At 44.1% G+C, this 26,579-nt stretch overlaps 1 protein-coding gene across 1 annotated transcript in view; it reads right to left on the minus strand.

The window, feature by feature from the left end:
• NEK10 (NIMA related kinase 10) overlaps window positions 1-26,579 on the minus strand; it is a 226,846-nt gene that overhangs the window by 177,799 nt on the left and 22,468 nt on the right. Inside the window, exons 5-12 of the mRNA XM_029940369.1 lie at window positions 25,235-25,333; window positions 16,305-16,389; window positions 11,667-11,708; window positions 10,255-10,333; window positions 9,149-9,216; window positions 7,389-7,468; window positions 5,764-5,850; window positions 2,831-3,055 (exon numbers count right to left, since the gene is read on the minus strand). Of these exons, the coding sequence (XP_029796229.1) occupies window positions 2,831-3,055; window positions 5,764-5,850; window positions 7,389-7,468; window positions 9,149-9,216; window positions 10,255-10,333; window positions 11,667-11,708; window positions 16,305-16,389; window positions 25,235-25,333 (765 nt within the window). The remainder of the gene's footprint in view (window positions 1-2,830; window positions 3,056-5,763; window positions 5,851-7,388; window positions 7,469-9,148; window positions 9,217-10,254; window positions 10,334-11,666; window positions 11,709-16,304; window positions 16,390-25,234; window positions 25,334-26,579) is intronic.

Consider the following 26,579-nt stretch of genomic DNA (forward strand, 5'->3'; position numbering starts at 1 on the left):
TCCTTCCTCCCTTCCTCTCTTCCTCTCTCTTCATCTCCTTCCTTCCTTCTTTCCTTCTGTCCTCCCTCCCTCCCCTCCCTCTCCCTCTCCCCCTTCCTTCCATCCTTATTTTCCTCCTCTCTTAACGGTTACTGAACTGACTCCACACCATTTATTGAAAAGACCGCCTTTTCCCCCCGGCTCCACACGTGCGCCTTTGTTTTGCGACTCCCTTCTGCTGCTATCCAGTCACCCGACTACAGTTCAGTCTGCGGCATTCTGAGTTTTCTTGTTCCAAGAAATTCCAATCTTATTTTGGGAAAGGGCTCTTCTATTATATCTTTGACTTTTTTTTATTCCTTTTGCTTTATTCTTTAACCCAGGATATCAATTATCCACATGCTAAAAACTCATCTTCTGCAAACTGTATCCTTCATTCTCTAATGGTTCTCATTCCTCTGACTTTTTCCTCCACATTACATGCAGCTTTTTCAAGCCCGCCCTTCCTTGTACTGACTCGGGTTTCTGTCTGGGACTCTGATGAAAGTCTCAGTTCCGTGAATTATTCCTTCCTGGTTTTTCTCCTGGCTCCGCAGTGCCTCTCCTCCCCGCTTCCTTGTCCCAGCAGCTCATCTTTAACCTCAGGTCATAAATGTCCTGTTCAGTTTAACATCTTTGGTAAAACAAAGCTTTTGTTTTTCTGTTTACTCAACGTCACATCTTCTACAATAGTGTCTCTGTGTCTTTTGTTTTGTTTCTTTCTGTTGAATGTGAATACTGTATTTTTTTCATTTACTTATTTTTTATGGCTGCAGCTCTATCTGGATTTCTTTGCGCCTAAATATAACATAGATAGACTCTCCTTGGCTTCCCTCCCATGTCACCTGAGCCCATAGTGCCTTTCCTCCAATTAGCATTGGGGAGGTCATGGAGCGAGGTGCAAGGATAGTCACAACTGGTGGTGGCGTTACCTGTCAAGAAAATTAGGTTAAAACTCAAATTTTAGAGATCACCGCCCCCCTTCACGCAAAGATACAGCCCAACAGGAACCACTCTTGAGTTTAGGACTGTAGGCGAATGGGCACGAACAGGCTTCCTGGGAACTGCCCGGACAGCATCCCTGTTCCTACTCAAGCCAGCAGACAGCCTGGCAGCCGCCACGGCTTGTGCCAGCCCCAGGCAGCTCAGGGGCAGGCACAAGCCCTGGAAGGGCGCTGTTGACCCAGCTGGGGTGATACATTCTCCCGGAGCGCTGAGACAGAGTTCACATAGGATGAGTGTTGACATATATCATTTTCCCAGGGAAGGGTTTTCTAACATTGCACCAGAGAAAGGGACTGGCAAAATGACTCGCCCGACATGGAAGAACTCTCTTCTGTCAAGGATGGTTACGTCTTGAGCAAAAGAGGAAAACCGCTGCCTTGTATTAAGCTGAATTCTAGGTGGTAAGAAAGGTGGGTCTTATCTTTGAAGTATTGCTTAACCATTGTAGACGTTAACGTTGTCATCAGAGAAAACAAGTGCTCTCTGACAGGGCCGTCCACAGCCGTGGTACCAGGCGTCCTGGTGAATCATAATGCCCACCACTGCCATCAGCATCCCACACCCACACAAGCAAGAAAATAAGAACCTTTTGCTCAGTGTCCAAGGAGCTGGCTTATGCCACAGTACAAATGAGAGATTTACAGTTTATACTATAAATTATTTGAGATTTTCATGGGATAGTCATAGAAGTGAGTACATTGTCAACATTCCTTTGTTTTGGTAATGACAGAAATCATGAATAAAGCGATTGTTCGTATCTATAGTCTTCTTATGCTTGGAAATGTCCTCACAGAAAACGAAGTTGATAACATATGGTTCTATAATATCCCTAGGGGCAAAACGAGCACAAAATCTAAGTAATTCTCATTTGATAATACTTGGTCATATTAAGAATGGTAAGTCATTCTGCCTTTATTAGAGTGAGCTTGATTTATGTACCGCAGTTACAAGTGTGATTGCTTTCAGGCAGACACACTCCTTTTCAACTTTGAGTCTGTACATGGAAGGTTGAGTTATGCTTTATAGTAATTTTAGGTACTAGAACTTTCCCACCGGCAGTACCAGAAGACATCATTATCCATTACTTCAATGTGTCTAATACATACATACTGATTGGAACATACTTCAAGAAAATTTCAATTTGAAACTATGTTAACCAACCATTCCTTTTGTATCCTCAAGTCTTGGATGTCAAGGGAATTCTACTTTTAAATGAGAGAGAAGGTGTGAGCCAACCTTTGAGCACTGCAGTAAAGATCAGAGAGGGAGGAAAAGCAACTGGACTAGGATCAGTAGGTGGTAATCATTTGATTAATGATATTTCCTCCCCTTTTAACCAAGGATTATATGTCTGTTCTTTCATTGCGGGTTTTGCCTTCTCCTTGTCGATGAATACATGCAAATGCAGACATTTTAGGAAAATAGTAAATTTAAAGGAAAATTACTGTATTTGTTGGGATTACCATAGGCATAGAGCATGTCAAGAAAAAGGTGGCAAGATAAATGTTTTCTTCGGGTTCTTGGGTCTCCATTCAATCTACATTTGCAGACTGAAGACCTTCTATCTTCCTGGTACGGTACTGGAGGCTTGTGATACAAAGATAAATATTTCAGGGCTCCCAAGAAACTTGAAAGGTGCATGTCCCTGATACTGATTTCAAGAACGGTTGCGACAAGTGTGCGTGATTCTCCATAACATGAATGACCGAAGAGCGGGAGGAAGCTCGCTGACCATGTACCGAATGTGCCACTGGCTGGCAGGCTCCCCGGCCTTCAGCGAGCGAGGCCGACACCCCCTCTGACTCACCCTCGTAAAATATGAAGAAGCTGCTTGATGCCTCCCCAGATGCGAATTTCCACACTGGTCTCGGGGTCCTCGCAAACCTGAACCAGGATCCAGACCACGCTCCAGAGCAGCTTCAGGTGGTCGGAGTGGAGCAGGCTGAGGAGGACGGGTATCCCCTCGTAGAGCTTCACCTGCTCCTTCACCTGGGGCTCGGCACAGAGCAGGCGCAGTAACTCCGCGGTTAATCTAAAGGAGGGGGGAGAATGAGAACCGCAGCACCACGGGTGGTTGACTTGACGTGGAGACTGGAGCTATCATCACTGCATCGCCGTAACATTTTCTAAGTCCCAGGTCAACACTGTTTTCTGTAGGGGGCTGGGTCACAGCCCAGGGTTTGAGGCTTTGCCCCCACCCACCCAAGCCAACCTCTGCAAAAGCAGCCATAAACAATACATAAAAACACAAGGGCATGGCTGTGTTCCAATAAATCTTTATTTACAAAAACAGGCAGGGAGCCAGATTTAGCCTGCAGGTCATGGTGCTTTGACTGCTGTTTTAAGTCAGAGCCTCACTCCAAGCCCATCGGTCTGGCTAAAAACCTACTAACCAGCACACAGATAGCAAGTACATACAGTGGGACCTGCATGGTGCTCCAGACAAAAGAAATAAAAGCTCTCCCCCAGTCTTCAGAAACTTAGTATGTGGTTACAAGAGCAAGACATTAACACTAAATGCCAATACAGACAAACAAAAAAGTAAAAACCCTATAACGCAAGGATAGTAAATGCAAAGTGCCCAGTGGATATCTGGAGAGTAAAATAAAGATATGATAGCATACAACAGGGGGTCCAGCAGTGCTCTGGAACATTACGAGGGTGCACATTTCCTAGAACCTTCCTTAACCTTCCAGTCTCACACTCTAAACACTCTCCCTGGACAGTGCCGTCCTTTCCCATGGCTTAGAACACCCGCTCTATCCCGGCACTGTGAGCTGGGCCCAGGCCGCCCCTCCGGATGTTCTCGCCACATGGCAGTCCCACAGGTATCAGCCCACTGTGTCTCCACCCAAGGTCATTATCCTCCTCCCCAAAGTGGCTCCTTCCTCGGATATCCCCAGTGTTGATTCATGATACTACTGCCTTTTCCATTTTCCAAGCCAGAAGACGGAATCATCCGAACAACTTCCTTCTCCTTTCCCAATCTACCACTGCCAATCAAGAGCCTTCAGTGCCCCCTGTTACCTGGGCAGCTACTGAGATTAATCCTCTTACAAGTCAACGCAGCTGGCTAACCCCAGTGCTCCTCCTGGACTGTGCCCAGGACATAAGCCCCTCTGTCACTCGCTCTCCAGTCTTCTCATGTCCACACTACTCTATAGTTCCTTGCCGCTGAGCCAATTTCCCATAAGTCCCTCTCATTCAGACATTCAGTGCTCTGACATTCAGAACATATGTTTTTCGGCAAATAGTATTCTTCATCTTCTCGAACTTTCTACACCAAAAATTCCCTCCTTGATCTCATTGTGTGGCTAAATTCCCCAAGTCACACACCCTACACACTGCCACCAGGGTAATCTTCCCCCCAAACGAATCTGATTATGCTTAAAGTCTTTCCGAGAGTCCCCATAATGATCATGGATAAGAGCTACTCTCTTATTTGGCACAAAGAGCCCACAGTTACCTGGTGAAAGAGATCTTGCCGCATCCTCTATAAAATATGGAAATCGATAAGGTTATTGTGCCAATCAAATGAGTTAACACACAAAAGTGCTTAGAGCAGGGCCTGGCATATAGAAAGCAGGATCAAAATTAGCTATGTTTCTAACTTATGATTAACCGCCTAGTTATCTGGCACTTTCCCTCTTCCAGCTGTGCCCAACGAGGCAGTGCCTTGAACAAAGCCCACTTCATGGCTCCATGAGGGAGCACATTGTGTTTTCACGTGTTCTCTCCTTTGCCTATATAACGCCTCTTCCTCTCAGAAACTTGGCATGACCCCTGGCTCTGACTGGGAGCTTCTCCTCTCTGTTCCCAGAGAGCCCTGTGCAACCATCAGCCACACCCAGTAGAGTACTATGGTGAAACCACTGCCCTGCACGGCCATCCCCTCTCCCACACTCGACACTCTGTCTTCTTCATCTTTGATGTTCTAACACCCGGGCAGAGGCTGTTTCCCAGAAACGAGTTCAGGTAAGCGACTCTGTAAGTATAGTTTGTAAAAGAGGAGGAAATGGACTTTGAAGAAAGATTCAAGGGGATTTACTATGGTTACACGTCAGGGCTCCATCGTTTGATATATCTGTTACCTATTTTACCTCTTGAGAAAATTATGACTTACTTAACTAAATATCAAATGATGTAGGTTGCAACTCCATTTAAAAACAACCCAATAGGTGGGGGGAAAATATAAAAAACAAAAAAACAAAAAAAACCACCCAATAACTATCTGGATATAGTAATTCTTCAAAGCAATATGTAGTTCAAGTGAAAATGAATACATTTCGGGTTCTGTTTAGAGTTATAATAACAGGTGGTCGTGAAACAAGTCAGTAGCTATCTTAATTTATTTTACTTACTTAAGCAAAATAGATTGTAACAGTCTAATAATTGATTCAACATATATTCTGAAATTAGTAAAAATAGAACTACCTCAGAGTATCTTTCCTTAAAGGGACAGGATGTTTTAAAAAAAAGCCCAATAAACAAAAATATTAAGGATGTGATCGTAAGATTCACACAATTTGATTCTATGCCCAGATCCAGAAGTGGTACAAGAACAAAGATAAATCAATACACCTCTGTGTTCTAGTTTCTTTATAAAAACTTAAACAGAAAATAAATGTCAAGGTGACTCATGACTTTAGTTGACAATGTAAATAGCATGACATGATAGAAATGATTATAATCATTTTCATCATCTATGGCATTGTCTCTTTCCCCAGGAAGCAATCCTACCTTTTGGAAAGCAAGTCATATTCATGTAAAATCATCAGCAGATTTTCCACAATGTTGAGTTCACTTATCTTCTCCCTACATTCCGGACTACAAGTTGAAAACTATTAGTAATTACTAAAGACATACTTTACTACTTTACCATATAATTTATCTAACACCCCAGTTCTCATATTATGGGCTAGGGCTACATCAAATTCCAACATTCAATAAGTGTCATATGTCATAAATTTAAATTTGGTTGATAACAGCATGATGATAACATAATTCCCTTTCTCCAAAAGGAATCATATACTGTTCATAAGAAAAGTAATGAAAGGCATTATTCACAGTAGCCAAGATATAAAAATGACCTATAGAGGGGTGTGTGTGTATGTAACATATATAATTGAATAAAAAAAAAATAAGAAAGAAATCCTGCCATTTGTGACCACATGGAGAAACCTGGAGGAAATTACGCTAAGTGAAATAAGCCAGAGATAGGTAACTACTGTATCATATCAGTTACATGTGGAATCTAAAACTAAAAATGAAAGAACTGATTGCATAGAAACAGAGATTGGAATGGTGAGTAGTTGACAGGTGCAACTAGCCAGAAGGAGGGGAAAATACAGGTTAAAGGGTACAAGCTTCCAGTAACAAGAAGAATGAGTGCTGAAAACCTAAGGTAGAGCATGGACACTACAGTCAATAGAATAGTATTGTGCACTTGACAGTTGATGAGAGCAGATCTCAAGTGTTCCTATTACACACACACACACACACACACACACACACACAGTTAAGTATGTGATAAGTATATTATCTTGAGCTTGATAACCATTCCATATATATAAAGTATAGCAAATCATCATGTTGTAGACTTTAAACAAATGCCATTATATAGGTCAATTACTCCCTGTAAAGTTAAAAAAAATCAAAAGAATAAAGCACAGATCCACTTATTGGCACAAAACCGTATTTAAAGCACTTTTACTTAATATAATCTCGGTATCTATAAGGGAACATGTTATCCAGGATTGTTTTAAGGGTAAAAATGTTTGAAAATGTCTTAGATGTTAAAATAAATACATAGAAGAGAACTTTTTTAAGGTCAGGGAGATTTAGTTGTCAAACAAAAATTATGGTAATTTTGAATGTGGAAATATCTGAGGGTTGGATAAAAGACTAGGTAAGTATTTCTGGTCAGTAAAAAAAGAAGAAGAAAATTTTAAAGTGGGATTTTCCTTTCCAGCTTAAGTTTATAGATGTATATATATATAAAATTGGGAGAACACAAGTGGGGGAGGGGCAGAGAGAGAAGGACAGAGGATCTGAAGCGGGCTTTTGTGCTGATAGGCTGACAGCAGTGAGCCAGATGTGGGGCTTGAACTCACAACCCACGAGATCATGACCTGAGCCGAAACTGGTCACTCAACTGACTGAGCCACCCAGGCGCCCCCCAGCCTGAGTTTTAAAGTGATACTTTTTCATCCAGGATCTTCTCCTATATATCAATGCTCTTCCATACCTCTGTTTCACAAACTGTAACTAAGTGGGTAAGTAACCAGAGAAATTGATCTATTTTCCACATCTCCTGCCTAAATCGCTACCGCAGTGAACTGCAAAGTATAGTAAAATACACTTACCTTTCAGCTAAACTAGCCAGAGCCAGAAGGGCACCCAGCAAAACATTAGTGTCTCGGGCACCAAGTAAATTTACTAATGTCTGAAAAATAAAGTGAAAGAAAGTTTCATTGTGTACATTCTACAAGCATCTTGAGTGGTAGGACATTTCTTTCAACGATCATCAAGCTCAACCTCAAGAGGAGTTTTATTAAACATTCACCACACCCAGTTCTTCCAGGGGAGGGGCCCTGCCTGCTTTGGAACTCAAGACAAGTTCCTTGTAGCCATTCCTTACCCAGGGCAGGAAGCCAAAGAGACCAAGCTACATGGCCAACGGTCTCACTCTTCCCTCTATTTTCCTGCACCCAGGAGGTCTGCTCTGCCTCTTCTGATCTCCCTGCAAGGACAAGCAGGGAGGCTCATGATAGAAACACAAGCCTGATAGCAACCGATCATTGGGAGCTCATTCTGAAACAGGCTTTGCAGTATGCTCTTTCCAAATTGTGGAACTATTTTTCACCAAAGTGTTGAAGACTCTCTTTTTCCCCCTAAACTAAGTAAGGTATATTAACATTAGCTAGCACTTCATTTGCCTCTCAGATTTCTAACTGATGTTGGAAGGGCATGGATCGATGCTTCCAGGCATCACCCTAAGTAACATGACTTAGCCGCAAGTCTGTACCTTATCAGTTGCCTCTCCTGAAGTCCCCTTCCTCAGGGACTTTTAGAACTCAGACTCCCCCAAAACTACACCCCCAAACACACTGCTGGCCAGAGCTACAAGCCATGCAACAACTTCCGGGGGGGGGTCTGCTTTCTTTTATGCCAATTTTTCTTTCCCCTTTATGATTTCATTAGTGTTTTATGAAGCTATCATTATCCCCATTTCTCTCATCCTCTCCTCTTATTCTTCTCTCACTGTTTTCTCTGTCTTCTAATAGAATGTTCCCCAAACTTCAGTCCCTGACATGTGACTTCCACGATTTTTGCCATACCCACTTACCTCCTTAATGCTACTCGAAATGTTCCTTAAATTCTGAGCGATAGTTTCGGTAAAATATACGCGGCTATCGGAATTAAAAGTGTCGATTTGTATGTCACCAAGAATCATCTCCTACACAACGGGCAGCATGTGTGAACACATTTTAGGCAACCTTGCTCTAGTACCTGCTAGAAAGTAACCTCCTGGGATAGGAGAACGGATTATTAAAACTTGGCTGTAGGCAGCTCCCATCTAAATAGCTTTGCTATAAATATACATTTAGCCTGTTTTGATTAAACCTGCATTCATTCATCTTGATGCATATTTGACCCGTATGCCTGCAGTACTATACCACCTGATTATAAAGTTGAACCAGAGGAAATGGGCATATAGACATGACAATTTCATATGGTTCAAACAAATACAACCCCATGTGCCATATGGAATGTGTTTAGATGTATACACACATTTTATTTGTTCATTTGTTAACACACACTTAGGGTCAGTTTATAGATAGCCGGGGTTTCTCAAGAAACATTTAAGCAAAACAATGAACTTAGTTGTTCTTAAGAGGCATAGGAAAAAGAAGAAAAAAGAGTTTCAGGAAACCTGTTTGCTATTCCCATATTTGCTCCTTAGACTAATAAAGAATATAAGAGGGTTGGCAGAGAGGTACAACTCTAGGCTAGATTCCGTGAACTTATAATTATAAGACCCTTGAACATGGGGCCCTCCACTCCAGCCGGTGACCCGCTGTCACATGGACCTGAAGTGTTCACTCCTTCCAGAACCGCTCACCTTGTGGGCTCCACTTGCGGTGACCCATTCTCTTTGGTCTTTGACAGCAGCAAGCTTTTGAAAAATATCTATAAAGAAAGAGGGATTCGGTGCTTAAAGGCAGCAGTATTCATGAAACTCAAGTCTGAATTACTGGAGGGCAAGCAGAGAAAGTGCAAATGGGAAGACAGATAACACAAAAGAAACAATAAAGGGAGGAGGAACAGGGTCTTTTTTTATTCTGAGAATTTCCTCTTAAGCTCAACTAATGATTATTATATATTATATATATTATATTATATATTATCACAACAAAATATGGAGAGAGCAGAAAAGGGAAACAACTCCTTCCACTTGCGTTGCGCAACATCATTACAAGTTCAAAGTGAAACCTACTCTTCAAAGATAGCCCCATAAAGATTTTGAGTCTAAGGAGGAGCGGGGAGGCTGGTGAACGTGCTGGACACAGAAAGCTGTGCTCAAAGAACCTTCCTGGCGTCCAGGGCGGTGACGTACTCTCCTCTCCCTGGAACTGGGAATCAGTGTGCTGTCGTGGAAACAAACATGGGAAATCAGACCATTCACACAAAGAAAATGGGGCTCACTGGAGCTGGAGAGGGTGGAAGGTGGGGCCTTCCAAAAAGAGAAGACTGAGTGCCATGCCCACTGACCAAAGATTTCACATTATCATCATCACATCAGGGGCTTTTCCTCTCTTTTTCTACGTTCACAATGTTTTAAATTTTATGAGGTAGGTATTATTATTATTAACCCAACTTTATAGGTGAAAATTGAATAGCCTATGGCATCTTAATAGAAATCAAGGAAAGCAAAAAATATTTTTACCAAAATCTGCCACTGTGGAAGTCTCTCTTGCAGTAAAGTAAGTGTGTGCTCATTGAAAATCTCCCACCTCAAGTTGGGCTTTTCAAGGTAAGAGTTGTGATCTGAAGTTTTCCTTCTGAGTATTTTTGCCGCTAACTAGAACTATTGACCTGAGCTCTCAAGACCGTAACTGTGGATGGGGAGACTCATACGTATTCAAAGAATCCTTTTTCCTGGTGAAAATGCCATCCTGCTCATTCTAGCACATCGGGAAAGCAGCGGTGTCGGGCCACAACACTTACACGTCATGTTGACCAGCTTGTCCACACCGTGCTGCTCTTCCCCGTAGCCGAGGTACTCATTGGCCACGAGCTCCATGTACTGCGGGAGGAAGCAGACCAGCAAGAGTCAGAAGGAAAGACCGTGAGAGCACATGCGCAGACAGGGACAAGACATGTACTTCTGAAAATGGGCTGTAGGTGGCACAACAGGTTCACCAAACACGACTCAGGTCCCCGGGCCAAGTTCACTTAAGGGCAAAAGGTAGCTTGAGTTTCTGGATTCTTTGTCTTCTCTAGCGTGCCCTGAACTTGAGGGAGGGACCATGGTAAGATTATATAAACTCTCAGAAGTCCCCAAATGACTTGTAACTAAATAAGGTTGTGGTGTAATTTGCTTCCAAATACAAAATGTATACATATATCTAACCAGTATACACAAGATACCAATAATCAAAATAAAATATTATGGGGTAGTCTGATAATCCCTGACTGTGGGTAACTGATTATAATAATAAATAGGCCAAAAAAGAAAATAAAGAAAGAAAGAAGAAATAGGCTCAGAGAAACACACATAAATTTCTAATATTATAAGGGAAATTAAGGTGTATAAAAGAATCCTTTAGCATATGATTTTATGAAAGACTATGCCATTAACCGAGGTAAACCTCCAGCCAATTAAAAGGCAAATCTTAAAAATAAAAACTAGAATGTTTTTATTTTTATTTTATTTCCGGAATAAAAATATAATAAAATAAGATAGGTTTAGCATTAAATTGCCATTAACTTTAATCTCCCATTAATATGGAATGAGTTTGCAGGGTCATTGGTTTATTATGAAAATCATTCTTTCTGCCCATGCCATAGGTTCTAGAGAATAGGCTGTTCCAGCCCAATGCCCTACCTAGAAAATTTTGTTTTCTCCTACTAATAGCCCAAACATTTAACTGGCTCAACATATACAGTTACCTGCTTCCCTTCTCTCAGTAGGTACAAAAGCAGAAAAATAAATGAAGTTAAAATCATTCCTCACATGGTCATTCGTGTATTTGGAAATATTACTGTGAGCACAAGAATTCCTTTTTCGGGAAAAAATGATGAACGTCTTCCTGACCAATATTTCCTCCCCTTGTCTGGCATGTGCCATCCTGAGGATTGGGTCCTGCTGGCCAACACCTATTTCTTCCCATTACTAACTAAGGACATGTGACCTTGTGTGGAACTTGCTTGTCTTGGCAGGCTGGGTAAAATCACCCGGAACGAAATGTCATGGGTCCCTTCCCGCCATAGGCACACTTATCCGCCCTGCCTGCCCCTCCCCTTGGCAGGCAGCCTAAGCTAAGAAAGCCATCTGCTGTCACACACCTAAGTAATCCTTGCCCCGAGCCATGGCACGAAACGGAAGGGCAAGACCAGTCGCCACAAAGGAATCTTACCTGAGCTAGGTTTTCAATCCCACCCAAGCTATGGAGTATCTCCTAATAAAACAAAAACAACAGAACAGACACAAAAGGTGAGGGTGGAGGGGAAGGAGATTCTACATGCAATTTCATTATTAAATCATGCGACTTATGATTATTTTTTGAAGGTCCACATTCTACCATAAATACGCAAGGCTTTAATGTTTGTTATTCATGCCACAGTTAAGACAAACTCTTAATAAATGTGAAAGTTGGGTTGAGATTAACAGAATGTAAATATGCCCAGACCTGCAGCCTGACTCCGCATGCTTTCTATTTCCTCTCATGTCACCATAAAATGTTTGAGCTGGAAGGTGCTCTTGGATACCGTTCCCTTCACCCTCTTCACGTTGCAAATTAGGACCCAGAAGGGTGGCAAAGGTCACTTTGCCTGCGTAACCAGCCTGGATAGGGATGAAATCCAGCATCACCAAGGTCCCAGGACCGCCCTGCGGGCCTCTGCCTTGTGTGGCCCACGGGCAACAGCACGAGCCTGACGGAGGAGCTGGTCAGACGTGCAGAATCGCTGCCAAATCACACTCTGAATCGCCACAGAGTCCGGGTAATTCACAAACAGTGAAAGTTGACAAGCATTGCTCTATCGGGCTCCTCCTTAAAACAAAGAGGCTAATGGGCTTCTTACACCCATACTCTAAACAAGGTAAGAATAATCATCGCAAATGTCTCCTGATACAGGTCTTTAAATCCAATTTCCAGTAAGGAGGCATTTTAGGAAAGCACCCTAAAAGTGGTAATTAGGGGAGCCTGGGGTGGGAGGCTGCAGTCGTGAGAGGGACCAGCTTGAAACTCTGCTCACGGCAGATGCTCTCAGATAATCCGCATTGACATTTATCTTGAGACAACTGTGCTTCAAGTGGCCCTAACCTGTTTATTTAAAGCTAGACTGACATCTCTCTCCTTGACATGCACACAAGGAAGTCATTTGAAATATAAATATTAGCCACCATCCTAGTTCTGTTGGAAGTGCATGGTGATGAGGACTCAAGTGTGAGAGAACCACCTAGTTCCACCATGAAGCCAACTGAGTGGGCAGGCCGAACCAAAGGCTCCGATTCTTAAGGCTTCCTGGTCAAGGTTTCCTCATTCTATGCGAAGTGAATATGGAAACACTAAACATACCCCTGTTTCAATTAAGCATGAAGCCACACTTAAAACTCAATTTAAAGTAGTTTTGTGGGGCACCTGGGTGGCTCAGTCATCACGCCTTCCGCAGCTTCTGGAGAATTCCACCACATATATGTAACTGCGAGTGTGAAATTTGCAACTTACAAAAAGAGAAAGGTTTGAGACTGGAGGTATGTACTTGTGAGCAAAACGCAACAATGACAACAACAACTGTTAGAGTCAAGAGCACAGAAGATGGGGGAGAAGATGATTAAAAAAAACAGCTTTGAATGGGGCGCCTGGGTGGCTCGGTCGGTTAAGCCTCCCGCTCTTGGTTTTGGCTCAGGTCATGACCTTGCAGTTGGTGGGACCAAGCCCTGCGTTGTTGGGCTCTGTGCTGACGGTGCAGAGCCTGCTTGGGATTCTCTCTCTCCCTCTTTCTGCCCCTCCCCTGCTCTCTCTTTATCTCTCTCTCACTCTCGCTCTCACTCTTGCTCTCTCAAAATAAATAAACTTGAAAAAATAAGAACTTTGGGAAGGGTAACATTTAGGGAAGGCTAACATTTAGGAAGGCAGGATCAAGGAAAAGAGTAGTAATACAGAAAAGCACAAAGTTCTGAGGAAGAGCTATGGCCTCTTGGGAGCGATGAAGGCAAACAGAAAATGTGGTAAAACCCGTGGGCTGCTAAGGAAGTTGAGAAATGCAGGTGTGGAATAAGGCCACTCAGCCTGCCTGTCTTTTTACTGTGGTTTCTAATATAATTGTACTTAGGAGCTTTGAAGATCTTCACTTCAATTCATGACCGCTTCACAGTCATGAATCCAGGTGACAATTTCTCTTTCCCCTGCTTGGGATTCCTACCACACTTGAAATCTCAGAACATGTGTCTTCCTTCAATTATGAAAAAGCCCTAAGCACTCCATACCTTCAAAATGGCTTCTCTTTCATTCCTTCCAGTTTTTTCTTGCTGGAATCTCCGTTAAGCATACAGTGAATGAAGTCTCTGGCAGGCAAGATTCAATCTGTGAGCTACCAGTTTGCAAACTCTGGACCAAGGGACGCTGACTAAAGCACATATTCCAAGGAGAAGCTTTTTCACAAGAATTCAGTGTGAACGTGATACAGCCCATCAGTCTGACAGGAAGGAAGTAGGTTCAGGAGATATTGCCTGACCTCTCAAGAAATGAGTAATGAAGGTAAGGTGAAGAATTGAAGGGCTACAGGGGTCAAGGAATGGCATTTTTATCATCATGGAAAACAGAAAGGGAGCCACTGACATAGTAATGAAGAGAATAGATAGATGGGTAAGTCTTGGCAAGCAAGGAGGAAGGATATTTCTTCCAAGACAAGAAGAACATAAAGATTCAAGATAATCCTAATATTCCAAGCAACAAAGAAGAGGCACTAGGAGAGTTCCCACTGGGATGGCTTTGGTTCTCCCCATACAACAGATGATGCTATAATTTGGTGAAAATGACAGGGGCAGGAAAAGATCGGGGTATGAGAAGTGGACATGGTTTGGAAGAGCCACCGTGGATCCTGCAGCACAGACTCAATAAGCGAGGAAAGGAATGCCTAGTGAGGGTAAAGCCTCGCTGAGATCAGCTGCCATAAATTACAGTAAACCCCAGCAAAGCTTGGTGACTTGGGCCAACAATTCTTGGCAACTCAAGATGCTCAACGACCGCCTGAGCACACGGTCTTCTTTGTGGAAAGAGTGCCAGGAGGAGCGAGTCAGAGAGAATACCCTTCTATGGGAAGATTAGAAGTCAGAAACGACTTCATTTTAATATGGTCTCGTCACAAAGTCCCATAAACAACTGAATTCCTTCCCGGAGAGAGCAGGGCAATTAACCCTGCCCCGACCCGTCAAGAAGTAGACTAAGAAAGGCAAAACTTTTGATGCGGATCAGCAGAGTATGACGGAACTGTCATCAATTTTCTAAACAAACAGAACATCTCTGAAGCAAATGTTTTGCTAACTTCTGAAAGTCAGAAAACTAGAGCTCCTTCTAAAAAGCCACCTTCGTGAGAGTAAAAGAAGGCGTTATTAATAATTAAGTAGGAACTATGAACATTCTGGGACTGACCCGGGGGAAACGGAACACGTGGTCCACTGATCTTACACACGCTGCATGCAGGATTGCAAATGGCACCTCAGAAATACATGGAAGGCACAGGTCTGTACGGCTGGTCATGGGGGGAAAGGATGTTATCCTCCCAAAACACTCTGAGCAACGGGGACAGAAAGCCATTTGGAGAGTGCCCTGAGTCACACAGCCCAGGGCATAGTCACTCCACTATAATAGCACAAGGCCGGCTTAGCATACAGAGTGAGGAAGCGGTGATCCGTCTAAAGGAATCACCACCATGGTGGCACCATGAGGAATCCTGGAAGCCTGAAACCAGAGCAGGCTGTGTAGCTGGCTGGTACCGAAATGCTTTTTGTAAATGCCAAGGTTGGAAAAGATGGTCATTGGGGTAAGGGGAAGAAACGGATTCAGACAAAAACAATTCATCAGTGAAACCAAATCCAAAGTAAAAGATCTTCGTTGTGGTCTGAGCTTGCTAGTAGCTTCTCAGGACAGGGTGTAAAAGGAGATGCTTCATAGGGGAAAAAAAATCTGGGAAAACACTGACACATGTAATTAGAATAGGACCATTCTAAATAGTTAACATTGGCAAGCAGAAACAATAGCGGCTAAAGAAGTAATTCGAGGCTTTGTAACAGTGATTCGCCTGACAGGAAGCATCGGCTTCACCTGGGAACCTTGTAGAAATGCAGATTTTCTGGCCCTCCCCAAACCTACCGGGCCAGCAACTGTGGGGCTGGGCCCTGGCAATCTGCGTGCTTCTGGGGCACACAAAAGTCTGAGAACCGCTGCTGTGTCCTTGCTGTGCAACGTGTGGGCTGTGCACGAGTGGCATCGGATCATCTGGAAGCTTCACAGACACGCACAGACTCAGCCCCGGTGCACACCTGCTGACTCAGGATCGGTGTTCACAACGTTCCCAGCGGAGCCCTGGGCACGTTCAAGTTTAAGAAGCACTCAAGGAGAGGCAGCACGCTCAACTAACCAGTAAGGAGGGAAGGGCTGTCACAACCCCTCTGAGACAAGTGGCAGGTCCCGAGCTCACCCCTAACTCAGGGTCTGAGGCTGGACGTGGGGAAGGGCCTGGACTCCAGAGCGGCTGCTGGCACCTCGGCCCTGCCTTTCCCATGGGCAAAGGCAGGGCATGGACGGCCAATGGTTTAAACATACACCAAAAGTTCCATCCACTCGATCCCACAGTTAACGTAGCAGAAACAGAGAGATCTGTTTGTCCCTATTAAATGATTTCTCTCACATCTTTTTATACAGAGGATGAGATACCTCCTAAATTTGAAACCCATTGAGTTATAAGGAAAAAAAAAAGGCTAACATGATCCCAGATTTTTATTTCATCTTCGTAGCAAGTAAAAACTATTTTTATTTTTTCCAACCAACCTGATAACACGGATCCCTCATTAGTAGTCTCAGACAGATTAACACTCTCAGGAAATGAAGAGACGGGGCTCGATTAACCCATTCTCTGAAAGAAGAAAACAAGAGAAAGCGTGGGTGCCCATGTGTAAGTGGCCAGTGTGACAGCTCACGAGCAATGCAAGACAACGGAGGAGAATAAGGGACATGCAGAGGAACAGCATTAGTGTATTTCGACCATACTCTGCAACAAGGACTGTTATTTGGTCCCTGAACACTTAATCCATTTTAGTGCGAAATACATAAAACCTGCAGTCATCATTTGGTTCATACTGCCCTGACACCTGACCGAAAGAAAGAGCTAAAAGTTCTAATACTTAGATGTGACTTAAGAAGAGTTTATGCCCTAATAACTTATCCATTTGAAAAAAAAACTATGTGCATCCATTTTAAGAAAAACACTTTTATTTTATTCTTAACCACATTTCCTTATTAATGGTGTGTGTGCTCCTAGGGGCACTAAATGATCTGACTGGATGCCACTACCTTCTCTCCTTCCACCTGCTTTTGCCCTCACACTTGCTTTTTCTCATCACAGCCGAGAAAAATCCAGCTTCGGAAACGTGCCGCCATCGAAGGGCAGGCAGCACGGTCTTAATGTGGAAATCGCCCAGCACCTTGAGTGGCTGCATCGCGTCCGGCAGACGACGTACAGCGCTCTTCTCCTTGCAAATTTCAAATCCTCCGTGACACCCCCGGGGGTTCTCTGTAGCCTCCAGTGCACGTCGGTGGGCAGTTTGGGGAGCACCGTGGAAAAGCATTTTCTTGGATCCGTCTCCCCAGAAGCAGACCCGGAGATGAAGGCTGGTGTGCAGGTGCATGGCCAAGGACGTGCTCTCAGGGAAGACCACGGAGAGTGGGTTGCCCGCAGGAGAGGGGGACAGACAAGCGCCAGCACCATCTCAGGCTCCCTAAGCTAGTCCAACAGCGGCACTTGGTGCAAATGTTAACAAAAAACTACAACAAAAAGTGTCTGTGATTTCACAGTTGGCCAGGAAAAGAAAGCCTTCCCGGACTAGAAACCACATCACTTCCCCCACCCTGGCCCACCCCCACGACTGAGCGGGTCGTGCATCCAGGTTAGGATACTTTAGTGGTCTGCCCCTCAGTCAAGAGGAACATTTGCTTAAGCTGCGGTCCCAAGCCAACCCTTGCCTGGCCTGCCTCATATCTCCTTAGTCTTTGGTGGCAGAATCCAGCTTCGTCTGAGATTCGGTCCTGAGAAATTCGGCTCTGCTCCCAAACCTGCACGTCTCAAACCTGAGTGCACGAGACACGAGACCCACTGTCCTCAAAGGCAGGACAAACATCTACGGTCACTGCCCCTGGAGGTGTCACACGCCCCCAACCCAACCCCTTCTGCTCCACCCCAAACCCCTCACTATTCCTTCCAGAAGGAAGTTGGTAAATATGCTTTTCCCATGTTCTTATATTCCCAGGGAAATCTGAGTGATTCTGATAGGCTAGGGCCCCTCCTCGCCCCCCGACCCCGGCAGAGGCCTGGCTCTCCGGACAGAGGCTCATAAGCAAGATGTCCCCAAAGCGTCACTGGCTCTTCCCACCGTCACCAGGGCTCCTGGCAGCAGCTGCCCACCACGCCCGCCACCAAACCCTGGTCCTCCTCTCGTCCAGGCACCACAACGGGGACACCTTTGCTGTGGAGCCAAAGCTCAGCTTCTTCTGGGGATAAAGGCAGGACTCAACCTATCCCAGGGCTGCCGGCTAGGCACGGTTCGCCAAGGCGGTGCTACAGGTCATCCTGACTGCCTTGTATTGAGGAAAATAATGCAAATTTGAAATGCACTTTGAATTGAAAACAATCATCTATGGGGACACTTATTCTGAGACTCCCATTATGGACAGGATATCTCTAATCGGACTGCTTTCTCCTTCAGGTGCTGGGGTCAGCTAAAGATAGCGCAGAGCCCGAACTGGAGTGCAGAGGTCTGACATCCCAAAGATCTAGCAGAAATAATGATCAAGTTGCAGCAGCTGCTAAAAACCTAATGAGGTTTAATGCTGATTGCTTTTCACTATTTAAGAGGAAAAGCCATGGGACATACTAAGAGGTGATTCATGCTACAAAGATGCGTGCACTGGTATTTTTCCTGTGAACTATATATAATCTTAATGAGGAAAGGTCATGACCTCTGCAAGCTTCTTCGTATTAAAATAAATGCAAAAAGCTTTTTTTCCTTCTATTTCCTCCACCCCTATAAAAAATAAAAGACAAAAATTCCAAAATAGGCTTTTTAAAATTATTATTATTGAAGGAGCAGAAATAAATCAAGCATTCCAGACAAGTCTGAGTTAAAGGTTCTGTTCCAAGCCAATGGCATTTTTGGTTTTGCAATTTTGGGACTGAAGCCCAAAGCTATTAATATTTCTACGTGATTCTGGCCTGCACTGTTAGAAATGTAAATAGAATTCCTGGTGTCTGAGTCCGCTGGCTTCTCCTCTCTGAGCGCTGACCTCTGAAGGAGCAGTTGTTCCTTCCTTGGCTCCCGGCCCCTAACCGCCCCCCCCCCCCCCCCCCCCCCCCCCCCCCCCGAGGACGCAGCCCATGGGATGGAGCTCTGGTGTTCGAGAGGAATGGCGTGTTCTGTAAGGGGATATAGGTCTCTGTTTGCCAAGAGTCGGGGGACTAGGAGACACACCACCTGGTGCAACCAGAGAATGAGAGAATAATAGAGGCAAATCGTAAAGACGGGCGCTCTCTGGACTGGGCCCGTGACAGCCTCCCAGAGGAGCCCAGTGACCGGCCCCCGACCGCACACGAGAGCAGAGCTGGGGCAGGACTCCCGGGTCAGTGCTCCTGCCGTCCCTCCTCGCCCCAGCCCCCCTCCACGTCCGACAGGCGGGGGTGACTGCAGCCACAGGGACTCTCCAACACGTCCACTGTGGGAGCAGGAACGTTTTCAGCACAGCAGACGGGAGGTCCTCCAGGGCAGCTCTGACAAAGCCGTCTGTCTGCAAAGACAGCCTTTCCCTGGGGGGCATGTCCCAATATAGCCGGCGCGCAGCAGCGGATTCATGAGCGGGCAAATGTTTATCCCCTCTTGTGACTGAACCTCTGCCACTTCTTTCACAGGACTATTAATACATGACAGCGTGATCAGCTCCCACGGCCCTTGCCCCCTGACCACCTGCCACAGCGCTTTCAGCGTCACGCGCCGCGTTCTGCCATCAGTACAAGGGGACGAAAACTGGCACTGGCAACGCAGCCATTGAAATGTGGTCATAGGGGCTTCACCCCCTTGCACAGTGGAAGGAACCCAATAGTGAGGTGACAGCTCCATGTACGAAGCCGTAACGAGGCTGTGCTGCTGGACCAGAGCTCCAAGTGCTGCACTACACGGCAGAGCCAGATGGTCTGAGGTTAGCTGACCCCAGGGACGGACGCAAGTGCCAGAGGTCCCCCCTGGGCCGCGTTCGGACCACGCTTCGCTCTGTTTCTCACCCGGAATAAGCAGCATCTTCACGGTGAGGTGTCATTTAAACTGCCCCTTCCATTAAAACAACAACAACAACAACAAAACTTCCACCTTTGACTCAAAATTTAAGAGTAGAGAACTCCAATCAAGCCTGTTTCAAAATAAACATCATCTCACATTCAGACAACAGGGTTGTGTGTGTATGTGTGTGTGTGTGTATACATATATATATATTGGAGGGGGGCAGATGTTAGAAAAGTAAAATTCCATCAAAATGGCCATGGTAAAACTTAGAAGAAAAACAAGTATGTGTGAAAAAATAAGAAATCAACTACAAATAAATATTCAAGGCACCTTTACTGGCTTATTCCACCATTCTTAGTGGGTCTTTCCTCTTCCATTGTGTTACCCACTAAGTTCAGCCCCAAATATGTGTCCCACCGGAAGTCCGTTCAGTGGGTTATACTAGTCCCTAAAGTCAGAGAGATATTGAGCAGAAAGGACTGCCTATATGTGTTTCTTCGACGCAGTTGATGGAAGTTTCAGAGGTAGAAGCTTTCAAATATTTACTCATCATGTATGGGTAGCCAGGCACAGATACCTGCCCAGACGTATGGCAAAGGACAAAACTATGCACTTGTGTTCATGGGGCTTACCTTCTAAAGGGAGAAGACCAATAACAAAAACAAACGAATAAAAATATATAAGAGGTGGTATACAATGGACGACAACGAAGTTTAAGGGTGTAGGCAGTCCAGGGGATACTAGTTTGGGGCAGTCAGAGAAGGGTCTCTGGGCAGATTAGCCTCCAAGTGAACTGAGGAGTGAAGAGTTGAGTATACAGTCCCTGAGCAGGAGTGTGGTTGTGTGTGCAAGGGATAGTAAGGAAGCCGTGGGGCTGGAGCAAAGTGTGCAAAGACAAAGTGATAGGAGTTGAAGTCAGAGAGATGGCAGGTGCCAGATCTGCAGGTCTTTGTAAAATTAGAAAAGGGACTTTGGACTTTTTATTCTGGAAAGCCACTAGAAAGCTCCAAGCAGAGAACTAATATGATGTAATGGATTTTTGAAAGGATCCTTTAGGCAGCAGTACTGAGAACAGTATAGGGAACCAAGTGAGCCTAGTGCAATTGTCCAAGCAAGAGACAATGGCAGCTTCGATCAGGTCAAGAGGTAGGGAAGAATAAAGTTGAGGGAGGGCAAGTTGATCAAGGAAAATCAAAAGTCCTGTTTTAGGCATGTTAGCTTCAAGATCTCGAAAAAAAGAAAAAGTCCACTAGTCAGTATGTAAAACAAAAGATTAATTGATAGCGATTATATCAACTTACAGGGCGCAGCCTGTCAGAGCAAAGCTCTCGAAGTGTTTGGAGATTGGTTGACTTTAGCCTGGGAAATGTGGTCTCTGTACCTAGAACTCACTGCCTGGCTCTCAGCAAGTCATGTACTAACACGAAGCTGTCATTTGTTGATTCGCCATGTTAAAATTCGTTCCAGAGGTTACATGTGGCCCCTACGAATGGTGCTTAGGACATTTTAATTTCAGACCTGGTAGACATCCAAGTGATTGATTTTTGCAATCTGGACTTCCTACAGACTCATTTCCAAAATATGCCACATTTACAGCAGATATTTCAGAAAATGGGGTGTAAAATAATAAGGACACCAATGTGTTCTTATTAGAAAAGTGATCACATTTTTGGAGCAAAAACGGTCATGCTAAATGGATCAGGTGGTTCTATTTTAACTGAAATCACAGAATCGTGTATATATACTTACCTCCTCACAAGTTGCAGGCAGGGGAAGAGGGAATATCCTGGCAAGTGTAGGATAATCACACCAGGAAGAGACTAGCTAAGTAAACCCACTTTAAAATAGCCCCAAATATCATATTAAATAGCAGGGGACAAGTTACAATGAAAACAATATCTTAAAAAAAAAAAAACCAAGACACACTTTAGCTTACATTTAAGAAAATTTAAGTTATAATTGCAACTTTGCCCTGATAACTAAAACAAAGCAAGAATGGATTCTGCTGACATTTTGGGGCACGCTTTTTCTGACCAATCACATAACACGATCCAACATCCTTGAGTTCACTTTTGGCTTCCGCAGCATAAAGAGGTGCATTTTTGCAAAGATATTAGAAAGAGTCACCATTTTTTCCTAAAGGCCTCTCCTAACCTTTGTGATCCAGACTTGTGTTTTTGAAGCCCCACCTTGTCGTTGTCTTTAATACCCCCTTCTTCAATTTGTCAGTGGTCTAATCCTGCCAGTGTCTCATTAGCCAGATTCCAACCATTCTGCACTATCATATTTTTTTAGTATCATCAGGAAATTCTACATCATAATCCAGATTTGCAAGTTCACTTCACAAGTCAACTATGTTATATTTACACCATATTCTAGGACCTGCACATCATCTGGCGGTCAGCAAGGAATGGACCGACAAAGAGGGAGCTCAGAGGAACAGATACACAGAAGAGATCCTTGGGTAGAGGTCAATTTTATAAGTAGTTAATCAGAGGATATGTCAGTTGTGACAACTTTTACTTTCTATACAACCTCATAAGAACCTAGTTACCAAGCACCCTTTGTACTTTCCTGGACAGGCAGGTGAAATGGAAAAGGGATGGATTTATTTCTAACTAGACTCTCTGATAGATGACATTATGGCAGCAAGAAAAGTCAGAAGATCAAAACGTGTTCCCGTACTCTGCCACGTGTCAGGGTTTACATCTGCATCAACCAAGAGTAACCTCCGCTACTGCCACTTGTCCTCTGAGAGCCACCAGGGGGTGTCTTCAGCGCTGACTACGCAACCTTATCTGACCCTGGATTAACAAATCCCGTCTCATTTCAGATGCTGCCTTGCAATCTTCCTTTCTGGGACCAAGGGAGTGATCACAGGTCGGTCTTAGGAAATGCACCCAGAAAGGAAGTATCTAGAAGCATGATTTAGAGGAAGACTGTAGTCAGGAGAAATGAGGTAGAACAACAACAAAAACAGCATCACTGGGGCACAAACTGACAGAGGATGTGGAAGGGCTCGTGCTCCACACGTGAGACAAAATTCCCCATCAGCGATGTCCTCGGGCTATTAATTGAATGGCACAGATCCTGAATGTGCCCAACCTGTCTACTGCCTGAATTGGACCAAAGACCAAAGTCCACATCCTCTCAATCTCCCCCAGTCTTTAGTTGTCATAATATAAATTGTTTCTATCCACCATACTTCCCCTTGTATTGGGATAGTGGATTATTGTTTTGCTGACCAGAGTAGATGCGGAGTCCCTAGAAGAAAGGGATCCTGTGTTTTATTTATCTTTGTATTTTCACCCTGTCTTCCTTCCCCAGTGCTTACTCCCTCTCTTCCTTGCACATAGTACATATTCAATTGTATTCAACTGCATTGAATCCAAGCTTTCCAGCCAACATTAAATATGATGTTTCCAAAGAAATAGGATAGGAAGCCATAGCAGAAAAGTCTCTGAGATGTAATTTTTCTGTAAGTCTAAATTTAGAGGGAGGAGGCAGGGGGGAAAGGCAACAATGACTATCCTTACGAGGTCATATGGGGTAAGGAACAATGGAAGACCTTTACACTTAAGCCATCTTTGACCCAACCCCGCTTTTAGAATAGAACTGCACGTAACAACCCTTCAGCAGCCAACGGATGACATAAAAGGATGCCCTTGATGTTCAACACTCCTAAATTCCTTCTTGTACTATGAAGGCAAAGAGATCTATAATCGTCTCTTCCTCGTTTCAAGATTTCCAGGGACGACTCATGTTGCAAGCCTGTAATTCCATCCAATCTAAGATGCCTCATTAATCACTAAGAATTTGAAAAGGTCCTGACAAGAGATCTCTTAACTTCAGAATTCTTAAGATCTTTTCAATTGCTGGAGGCCAGCCCTTGCCCAGTTAGTTTCCCTAACAACTTCTGCATCTCGTGCCCTCAGAATGGGGACACAGTGACATCTCTTGCATCTTTAATTCTGGAAATATTCTGCCTGCCTCAAAGTACTGACCCAATAAATGGTCTCTGGGCCATCTGTTGAAGAGTCCATGATAGATGTCTTCACAATGAATTAAAGAATGTCATTTCCTAACACCATTTCAGGCATAATTATTCTGCTAGTAACCATTGTTGTGCTCTGTTCGAGCCCAGGGACCAAAGAGTCCAAGGCAATTTCAGGTCCTTTGTAGTGTTCCTTAACCTTTCCGCAACCTGAGAAAATTGTCAAGAACGGAGCAGGGACCCAATTCCATAATCACGATAAAGGTTTTAGGCCCTTTGGATCATGCGAACCAGTCCTATAATCCTCTGCCTAGATCGAGCACAAAGGCATAATGGATGCAGTCCCAATCCTGGACTGCTTTAAACTAAACCAATGCATTTGGCAGCCACTGTCCAGTCCTTAAGTATATAATGCTAAATAAGCCCCTTCGAGAGAGCAAATCGCTAGGCCACCACTGAGGCATATTTAGTAGCTGATTCGTGATGGAGGACCCCCCCGGGATACTGTTCGACTTAAAGCCGCTGGACCAAGCCAGAGGCTTTTTTTGCTCAAGGTATTAAATTACAAATATTTCTCCTACGTTCCAATAGGAGTCATTTTTTCCCATCTCACTGGGGCAGAATTCAAATATCTCGATCAGGTCACAATGCGATGGGGAAGATTCCCGGTTCTTTACAGGCATCCTTTCAGCCGCTGCTGGTCAGGGGAGCGCTGGCCTCGGGAAGCATGGAAGGCAAGGTCCCATCTGTGACACCGTGCCGGGAGCCGCCTTCTCGGCTGGCAGCGGCATAGCCAGCTCTCACTTCAAGCGGCCCAGAATGAAGAGAAAATTCAGTCGTGGCTGCAATCCAGCACGAGTCAATGGCTCACTCAAAATCCTTGATGTTTGCAAGACAGAAAGAGGCCTTGCTAATCCTTCTCTATAGTTGCAACACTGCACTTGTGTGAGGACAAAGAAGAGCAACAGGGGGAACATTCTGCTTGGTCCTGAGAAGAACCAAGGGGTTACACGTTCATCCTTTCCCCGGGGTCAAGGCTGGGGCAGCCCGTGTTATCCGTCCTTGTAACAAGCGAAAAAGTGTACCATGACGATGTTGGCCACGGGGTTACCCAGTATCTGCTTCATACGGACCCTGGCAATAAACTCCTGAGTACCCAAATTCGGAGCAAGAAAAATAAGAAAAACAGTGTAACATGGGTGTTTTCCCGTTTTACCTTATCTGTCATAAAATTTGGCGAAATTCAGTAATCAGAGTGATTTTCCTGAGACCACTTGCAATGCCTATTCATTTGCCTCCGTCTAAATGATATTTGCTCTTTTTTATCCTGTAAGTGTGTTGTATCCAGTCTCATAAACTGCTCCAAACCATATACTAGAAATAATATACATAAGGTGCGCCGTTCTTGGGCAAATTGTTGGTCTTTTCTGGGAGAGTCCTACCTGCATATGAGTCTGTTTTTCACCAAGGCTGTAAAGACCTCCTGAAATAGTCTGTGTTGGGGGTGTTCACTAAAGTTTCTCTCATTCTTGTAGTTTATACTGAAATGAAACAAACAGAAAAGCATTTTGTAATGAAAATTATTTAGGCTGTCTCAAAGTTACCGATGCAGGCAAAGGTCATATTTATTTACGCAAATATTGAAGGATTCTCGGGATTGAATACATTACTAAAGGCACATGCCCACTGCTAAAAAAAAAAGGAACGGGAAATTCAATTATAAAGCTAATAATCAAGATTACAATCAAGCATATATATTTCATTTTACCATTTGACTAAATTATTCCCTATAAATACTTAATAGCTAAACCTGTTCAGAGGAAGGAAAAGGGTGTGCAAAGAGACAGAGGGATTGGTGCACATTTTCTAGACACTGCACGAGGCAGTAAACAATTCCCTTCTGTCATTTTTCACCCACAACCCCATTGGCTGCTAGAGTTATTAATACCAGCGCTACTTACCACACATATTTCCTTGTAGGTAATACAGATTTAATAAGTCAAAACCCTTTTAATCGTGAAAGTTTCTGTGGTTGTTGTTTGCATATTATGTGTATGTGTGTGTGTGTGTGTGTGTGTGTGTGCTTAACAAAGTCGGGGGATATCCCATTTTTGGCTTCTTTTTTCTGATATTACAACCCATTTAAAGAGGTTATAAATACCACAAAACATTCCACTTTAAAACTGGAGGAGGATAAGAGATAATGCACAAAATGGTGACATTGCTACAAAATATATGTTATACTATTTTTGTGCGTATCAAATAGACCAATTTGAAGATCAAGGCCAATAAGCTGGAATGACACAAACACATCACCTCAGAGGCAAGTCCTATAGCCTTAGGATGTCATTTGTACTGTTCTGTCTTTGCAATCTTTGACTGGTCATTGGCCAGTGTGTCCCTACCCTAGCCAGGTGCAGGCTCTAATGCATTCTTAGTACATGAATACTGGTGGACTGAATATGTAAGAATTTTTAAACAATTTACTGGGGGCGCCTGGGTAGCTCAGTTGGTTAAGTGTTTGGCTTCAGCTCAGGTCATGATCTCACAGTTTGTGGGTTCAAACCCCACGTCAGACTCTGTGCTGACAGCTCAGAGCCTGGAGCCTGCTTCAGATTCTGTCTCCCTCTCTCTCTGCCCTCCCCTGCTTGCACTGTCTCTCTCTCTCAAAAATAAATGTGAAAAATTAAAAAACAAAAAACAAAAAAAGAATTTACTGCTCCTCACTAAATATAAAACATGCAATGTCATGTGCCTTTTGTACACACTAAATGAGAGCCATAAAAT

Source organism: Suricata suricatta, chromosome 5 (genome assembly GCF_006229205.1).
Source record: "Suricata suricatta isolate VVHF042 chromosome 5, meerkat_22Aug2017_6uvM2_HiC, whole genome shotgun sequence".
Taxonomy (NCBI): Eukaryota; Metazoa; Chordata; class Mammalia; order Carnivora; family Herpestidae; genus Suricata; species Suricata suricatta.